At 34.8% G+C, this 8,812-nt stretch overlaps 1 protein-coding gene across 3 annotated transcripts in view; it reads left to right on the top strand.

The window, feature by feature from the left end:
• The window catches only part of LOC132165414 (bifunctional purple acid phosphatase 26), a 17,979-nt gene extending 10,043 nt beyond the window's left edge, over positions 1-7,936 (top strand). For all 3 annotated transcript variants that reach the window (XM_059575961.2, XM_059575960.2, XM_059575959.2), the window contains exons 3-10: positions 1,372-1,572; positions 2,350-2,461; positions 2,748-2,986; positions 3,749-3,887; positions 5,163-5,383; positions 6,140-6,261; positions 6,558-6,719; positions 7,651-7,936. In XM_059575961.2, the coding sequence (XP_059431944.2) occupies positions 1,372-1,572; positions 2,350-2,461; positions 2,748-2,986; positions 3,749-3,887; positions 5,163-5,383; positions 6,140-6,261; positions 6,558-6,719; positions 7,651-7,723 (1,269 nt within the window). In that variant the 3' untranslated portion in view covers positions 7,724-7,936. The remainder of the gene's footprint in view (positions 1-1,371; positions 1,573-2,349; positions 2,462-2,747; positions 2,987-3,748; positions 3,888-5,162; positions 5,384-6,139; positions 6,262-6,557; positions 6,720-7,650) is intronic.
• Positions 7,937-8,812: the final 876 nt, after the last annotated feature.

Genomic DNA, 8,812 nt, shown 5'->3' with positions numbered 1-8,812 from the left:
AAAAAAACAGCAGTATGATCTTGGCAATGAAGGCCTGTGTGAAGAGGTTTTAATCCAGAAAAGAGCCTAAAGCTCTGATACCATGACAGAAACTGAGAAAGACAGAAACTGATTCTTCATTAATTTGAATAATACACAAAACGTTAGCTATATACATCAACCCTAGCAGCAGAAAAGGAAAACTAAGTAAGTTATTTCAAATCCCATGATTTATGGGATATAATAAGACACTAACCAAATCAGCCTAATTCTAGGAATACAGGCTGTTACATAATTTCCTAAAATAGCTAACTATACAAGTATAGAATACAAGTCATTAAACACGTTTTCCCACAATTATCCCCATTAGGCTTAGTACCAAACTCTCCCCCTTGACTTGCCAGTTATTCACTAATAGCCCAACCAATCAGATTCCAAGATATTTCCAAGGGCAACTTGCATATGACTATCCCATTCTACACCATAAAATAATTTCATATTTTCCGAAATATCCTCATAGAAATGGATATTAATGTTTTGTTCCAATATCACTCGCTCAAGCAAATAATAATTATTATTCCCATCTCAATATTAAAATCTAGCAAATAAATGCTGGGTTGTTACACTATTGATCAAGTGGAGAAACAATTTAGGAACTAACAAAAAATTTGTACATGTTGAACAAAACAACTTCTATTCCACTGATTGATGTATTTCTTTTTCTTTTTTTTATAAGTAATGTTTATATATCAAAAAGCGCAGAGGGGCGCAACCTTAGTACACATGAAATATACAAGAGAAACGCCTAAATAGTAGAAGAAAAAAGAATAAGGAAATCAGAATAACTAATCACTAATGGAGCAAGCAAGCTGCTGTCCAAGTGAAGAGAGTATAGAAGAAGAAAGCCGTGAGCTCCTCCAAGGGTCTCTCAGAGTCCTCAAAGCATCTCGCATTCTTTTCTAACCATAAGCACCACATGAGGCTGAGAGGAACCATTTTCCACACAATAGCACTCTGAGAACGACGTACTGTCCACCAACAAGCAAACAAACCCAACACACTACTAGGCTTGAACCATGACAATCCAAAACGACTAAAAATAGCATACCATAAAGAACAGGCAATCTCACAGTGAAGAAGAAGGTGATCAATAGTCTCCTTATCCGATTTGCACAAGCAACATCTACTGATTGATGTATTTATTCCTATGCTATAATTTAGTTCACTTATTGCCGGATCAACTAACTTGCACTTCTATTCTTATGAAGCAGGCCTTTTATTTTAAGATGGTTGAAATTCTTGTCACTATCCCATGATCTATTTCTCACTATTTCCTCTTCTATTCTACTTAATGGGTCATAACGTCCCTGTCTACTTATACTATTTTATTAGGTGCATATCACCCAAGGTGACTATGATGGAAAGGCTGTAATCATCTCATGGGTGACAGCTGATGAACCAGGGCCCAGTAAAGTACAATATGGTACATCAAAGAATACATATGACTTTTCTGCTGAGGGAACAGTGACAAACTACACCTTTTACAAATATAAGTCAGGCTACATCCATCATTGTCTAGTTGATGGCCTCAAGGTAAATACCAAATTCATTGTGGAAAGTGGTATTATCATCAACAAGATAATCTTTCTCTAGGATGAAATACATTAAGTGTTGGAATTCCAAGATAAAAATAAATAAATATTATACTGTTGCATTTATTGTATTTTCACACATACACTAATTTATGCTTGTCTTATGTCATATGCTAGAGTTCCTTTTTTTTTGATAAGTAATTGAGTTTCATTAAAAAGCGCAAGGGGTGCAACTCAAGTACATAGGATATATACAAAAGAAACACTTAAAACCAGAAAAAATAAAAATAAAAATAAAAAAATCGTGAAAATCAAAAATATGAAAGTGATCATAGGCAGCCACCTAGCGGTACAGGATATAAAAGAAAAAGGCCTTTTAAGTCCCCTGTCCTCTCGTGGTCTTTAAAGCTACGGTCATTTCTTTCTCTCTAGATACACCACATTATGCAGGATGGAATCATCATCCACAATGTAGCACTATGAGAACTACCAAACTATCCTTTCCAACAAGCAAAGAGATTTATCACTTGTCTAGGCATGACCCAGGCTAACCCAAAATACATTTTTCTGGGTATGCCGAACTGGTATAAGCCTCTAATTGGTATGCCTCCTTTTGGGTCCTTCTATCAACAATTGGTGTGTGATGCCCAAAATACACTTTTCTGGGTATGCCAAATTGGTATAAGCCACTAATTTTGTGCTTTGTTGTTGCATATTTAGACTTGCCTTTGTTTTTTAATCTGTTTCCTTTAGTAGTAAAATGGCTTCTTGTTTTCAGTATAACACCAAGTATTATTACAAGATAGGGAGTAGTGATTCTTCTCGAGAATTTTGGTTTCATACACCACCAAAGATTGATCCAGATGCTCCTTACAAATTCGGGATCATTGGTGAGTTATTTTCTTTCAATACGGGGTGTTCCAGTAGAATTTGATTTCATGACAATCCTTCATAATTCTTCATTTCTTGGTCTTTGTTGTGCACGACCAACCATCTAAGATGACTTTTACTTAATTTTTCCTTAATTGGTGCCACTACTAGCTTCTAGAAATTCATTTTCTTTTCTTTCTTTCTGCTTTTACTGGATACAGTTATCTTTAAGTTTCTTCCTGACATGTTTCTTCAACATTCTCAATTCAATGATTTTATTGATGAACCCTTATTCTGTATGTGCAGGTGATTTGGGCCAGACATACAATTCTCTTTCCACTCTTGAGCATTACATGCAGAGTGGAGGGCAGACTGTCTTATTTCTTGGAGATCTTTCTTATGCTGATAGATATGAGTACTCTGATGTCGAGGTCGATGTCGGTTTACGGTGGGACACATGGGGTCGATTTGTTGAACGAAGTGCAGCATATCAGCCTTGGATTTGGTCTGCAGGAAATCATGAAATAGAGTACATGCCTCATATGGTAAAGTGTTAAAGCTTTTATAGATCCTTTTGAATTACTTCTTCGATACCCTGTGCCTATTGCAATGATACATATTGTTTATCCATTACATAAGAATATCTACTTGAAATAGTTTTTCCCTCTGAAGAAACCTCTATGTTGCATTGTTCCTATAGTGCCCCATTTTCTCATTTTCAAAAGCCTTAAACAGTCTAGAGGAAGTCTATGTCCTTCTACACTTTCTGATTATCACACCCAGCAATTTGTATTTCCATTGGTCAGTTATATACGCTGGACTCATTTCAATTTTAACAAATGATCATAGTCGTTGGTCTTTAGATCAAATGGCGTTTCCTCTCTCCTTAACAGCAGGCAGCTTGACATGACTAGATTTCCAGTCATGGCCATTGCTCAATCTGCATGTGCAAGTTTGCCCAAATGAGTTTGGTATATTGTTTTCTTATCTTGAATTTATACATCTATCTGGATTACCAGGCAGATGTAGAGACATTTATTGATGTCCAGAATTTGACAATTGCTTAGCATATATAGTTCACATAACGTGTATGGTTTTGAAATTGCTCCAACCTTTTATCTTCTGGTTCTTCTTGTCTTTTTTTTTTTTCTTTTTTTTTTGATACATTTTCTTTCTGCTATCTAGTTGAGTTATACATAGTCATTTTTACTAAAAGATTCTCATATTCTTAACACTACAACATACAATTCTTCTTGCATAAATTTTGACTTTTATTTTTATTCCTTTTTTTGTATGCATATGTTTAGGGTGAGGTTATTCCTTTTAAATCCTACCTTCATCGATATACTACACCTTATATGGCGTCCAAAAGCAGCAGTCCTCTTTGGTATGCCATCAGACGTGCATCTGCTCATATAATTGTGCTATCTAGCTATTCACCATTTGGTAACTTTTCGATTCCTTTTTTTTTCTTAAATTTTTTTTAAGTAGTTCTCTAATCATGAATGCAATAATGGAAAATCTTCTCTAGCTATTTAATTACCTTCATGAATGATTTTAAATTTTTTTTTACTATGAAGTAAATTTGTCTGATCATAGAACATGAAAAGAAAAACTCAGGCACTGATAATAATATAAGTGAGAGTTCTAGTGTACATGCCATGCTGCCTTTCAGGCCTGTGACCCTAGATTAATTCATGATTTAGGTGGGGGGGGAACCTTTTAATGAGAATTAGGAGGATAATGTTCTTTGAATCTTCAACAGTATTTCTATGTGTCAACAAAAGTTTAAAAAACTCTAAGCATGTCGTTGGAAATTTAGAATAAAGGGTCAGCAACAAATTAAAGAAAATATAAAAGTAGATCCTATTGTATGATTTGTGTCATAGGTGTGTGCCTTCAACATAAGTTGGCTTTATAGGCATTACAGTTGCATGACGATTCCTTGGGGCTTGCTTCTGGACAAGTTTTTAGGTGCTATATGCATGCTCACCAATAATGAAGGAGAAAAAGATAACCAGCTCAAACAAGTCTTGGCATTAAATTTTACATGCTTTTGCCTCTTGAGTCATCTGGTGTCTTGCAACAGAGCACAGTAGGACCACTGTAGAATGCAGAAAAAGGAGAAAGAGCTGGAATTTGTTTTAGCTATTGCTTTAGAGTTTCCCCCACTTGAAACCAAAATTACAAGTCATCTGGTTGTCTTGTAACACAGTATTATATGACATCCAAGGGTAAATATTGTGTCTCCATTTGTAATGGATGGTTCACATGCTGGTTATCATGCACTGACTTGTACTGACTTTATTTTAAGTCTGAATACTATATTTCGCACAGGATATATATTATTATCAAAATGTAAAAGTTAGGTTATATAACCAAAAAAGGATACTGCAACAATAGCCTTTTATATTGACTTTAGTTGTGGTATCAAAAAATTTGATTTGGAAGCTAGACAATAAATCTCTTCACAAAGGAGAGATGGAATCCCAAATTGGTTTTGCAGCATGGTATTTAAAAATCATTGAGGAAAGAACACGTTCTGGGACCCAGACATTTGTTAGTGATCATTCAAACCTTTGATTATATATTTAAATCAATCACCAAGGCTTGCTAAATTTTTATGAGTACATTTTTTGCTTTTTTCTCTTTAGACGGCAGAGGCTAGATTTCTCATGTCTGTATATTTTACATCAAGATTGATAAAAAAAAAATTAACAGTGAAGTACACACCTCAATGGATGTGGCTCAAAGAAGAATTTGAAAGGGTTGACAGGGAGAAGACCCCTTGGCTCATTATTCTTATGCACGTTCCAATCTACAATAGCAATGAAGCACACTACATGGAGGGTGAAAGCATACGAGCCGAATTTGAGAGTTGGTTCATCCGTTACAAAGTTGATGTAGTCTTTGCAGGCCATGTCCATGCTTATGAAAGATCTGTATGGTTCTTTGCCTCTTATGTTTTCTTTTTCTTTTTTTCTTTTTTACACTACATAACTTGAAGTGTTTAATTTAATTATATGGTTTTAAGATTGCTGTAGTTTTATAGGGTCTGTCCATCTCTGTACATGCATATCATTTATTGCTGTGCTGTTCTGGTTTCAATTAGTCTATGATATACTTCAAAAACTAAGACTGTAGGTATGAAAGTATAAGGACTTGTAATATTGGTGCATGTGAACATGTTAAGGCTTTAGACTTTGCACAGAAATTCTAATTTGTTCAAATGAGTGTGGCCCAAATCCGTTGTTGGATTTGTTGTTGTGCATGAAAAACTTTGTTGGATTTCTTGACATAAATATGCCGTTGTTTATTTTATTTTATGCTCCAAAAAAGTTACAGTAGTGGAGGTTTTTATGATGCCGATAAAACACATAATATGGAATTTGGAACTGTAAACACTTCATTTTAACATCAGAAGTAGAAAGGTGTATGGTCTAGAAACATTTTTTACTAAACTCAACTCAACAGCCTTTAATCCAACTATCACATTTCACTTCTATTTTTGTTTGTTTATTTTTGTATTTTTCATTCTATGATAATTGGGGACATGGATTAACCAGTGATGGGAGCTGGGGGGACCATCAGGTTCATAACCACTGTGAGAACATATTTTACGCTGATTTTCTGACAAAGATGGGTGCCCAGACAACAGATCAATACCAAATTTCAGCATATTTCTTTTTTGTTTTCAGTATCGAATCTCAAATATACGCTACAATGTAACAAGTGGTGACCGATACCCTGTACCAGACAAATTAGCACCTGTTTACATAACAGTTGGAGATGGAGGAAATCAGGAAGGTCTTGCTGGAAGGTGAGCTGAACTGAATGATTGAGTAAAATTTGTTTTATCTTAATTGTTTTCTTAATGATAATGATGACTGATAAAAAAAGAGTCAAAGTTCCTCTTATAGTCAACTATGAGAAATAACAAATTTGTTTTTAAAAAATGCTACAGATACCAAATCTTTTACCAAAATATGAGTATCAAAATGATGTGAAACTTATTCATTAATACCTATAGCATTTTTTTTATTAACTGTTTTGTTCATCTCCAATAAATAAGCTCCTGTAGCAGTCATTTTTAATGATTGTTAGTTGGTACTGCAGGTTCAGAGATCCACAACCAGATTACTCTGCATTCCGAGAAGCCAGTTATGGACATTCTACTTTGGAGATTAAAAATAGGACACATGCAATCTACCATTGGAACCGTAATGATGATGGGAAAAAAGTGGCAACGGATTCATTCATTTTACACAGTCAGTACTGGTAGGTAAACCATTTTTTTCTTTGGCGGCTGATAAAAACCATCAATTCCTAGTTAACAGAATGAGATCACCAAGATTAAATCCAAGAACCTCAAACAACCAATTTCTGATACCATTTTGAAATCCATCAGTTCCTAAAGCTTCAGCTATTAGGAAGTGAGCCAAGAATATATATTCAGTTCACACACAAGTCTAAGTTCAACATTGTAGCAATAAATGCCAGGTTTCTAACACATGGCCTGTCAATCTCATGGAACCACAAAGGTCCAATAGTTTAGTTGTCATTGCTTCTCTTCAATTGGTGAGCCATGAAAGGTTTGGAGATCAAGCTTTCCTTCTCTGCCTCAGATGACAAAAAAGCATAAACCAAATAATAAAATCAATAAAGCCAAAAAGTTGGCGTACTTGATATTGGTAAAACTAGAGTCACTGGCTCTGAGAACACATATACCATTTAAATTTTCCCTGCCATACATATTAATAGCCAAGATAAGGGTATCATTTGCATGCAGCCTAGTCTGTTTTTATATAATACGTGAAAATGTATAGGTTTAACAAGTAATTCACTTTTTCTTGCTCAACTTTCGCCAGCTGTTAAATTCAAAATTAGTTGACCTAGATTGTTACTAGTTAGCTGATTCAAAATTAATGATAAGTAAACACTCTTGTGAAAATAATTCTAGAAGTCACTCTTGTGTCCCTCTTATGTCACTCTAAGAATTAGGTAACTTTTAAAATCATCATTTGATCAAAATTTAATAATAATTAATCACAAAGCCAATGGTAATTTTAGAAGTCGCATTATTTTTTGAGTAACACAAGAGGGGCACAAGAGTAACTTCTAGCATTACTCATCTTGTGATGCTAATTTATTGCAGTATATTTTTGTGATAGAAGAGTATTTGTAACATGTTTGATTTCTGGCAATACAGGGCAAGCAATAGGAGGAGGAAATTGAAGAAGCATTATTTAAGGAGTGCTGTTGGCCATATTACCACTTATTGATAAAGAGTTCAAGCATTATCTGGTATGAGAATGGATTTGCAGAGAAAGATTTGATTGACCTAGCAAATTATTTGTATTCTGTGCAAAAATGCTACTGGCCTTTCTTGGCTAATGATTATGTCATTACCAAGAAGTCTCATCTTGCATATCTTAATTTCGGAACTTCTAAATATAACCATTGTGAAATATGCATTTTAATCCATTTTATCATTATCCAACAGTTTTTTTTTTTTTTGTTTTTTTTTTTTTTTTTTGTAAGTACATAAACAACAAATTACAACAATGGGATGAGCAACCCAAACAAAAAGCCCCTAAACCACCATATTAGATCGGGTAAATAGAAAAAATGAGGCAATGCATCAAATGAATGAAGCGGCTTATGATTTTTTGGCATGAAGACCAACAAAACTGATCGCCAATTAAAGTGGTAATATATGGTGTGTCAAGACGACACAACCAAAAGGTATAGAAAGGAGAATGAAACTATAAAGGTTTTGTAAACCTCTCCAAACCCAAAAGGGTAGACAAGAACAAACGGTGGTAGGGACTTTTAAATACAAAGAAAATAACAGATAAACAAAAACAAGACTAAAAACCCAAAACAAAAGACAAGCAAACAACATCAAAAGGAAATAAATAATACAAAATAGTAGCGCCGTTGGCTGATAGGGCAGAAGAAGGTCACAAGGTGGGTGTTGGTGACCGGCGTGTGGTCTTCACTCGCGGGCACTGGATGCCAGGAAGTAGCAACTAGATCCAGGGGACCAGGAAAGATGGTTGGAGGTGGTGGAGCGGAGGAGATCTGTCTTCACGCGTCGGCACATGTGGGAGTGTGTTTAACACACTCCTGTGAATTATCCTACAATTTTAATCTAACGAAAATGTGAAATTCCTAAAGTATTCCATTTATTATTATCATTATGTCCAAACAGTATCTCAATTAAATACGTCAATAGCAGGAACTCTAGAACAAATTTATTGGTAAATCATTTTGACTTGGGATATACATCCACGGGACTTCAAAAGGAAAGGTATAAAATTCAGATGGCCAAGCTAGTCACCTCAAGCCCAGTCACACAATATTGTAAT

Source organism: Corylus avellana, chromosome 11, assembly GCF_965113065.1.
Source record: "Corylus avellana chromosome 11, dhCorAvel1.hap1.2, whole genome shotgun sequence".
Lineage (NCBI taxonomy): Eukaryota > Viridiplantae > Streptophyta > Magnoliopsida > Fagales > Betulaceae > Corylus > Corylus avellana.
This window is presented reverse-complemented; position numbering and strand designations above follow the sequence as displayed.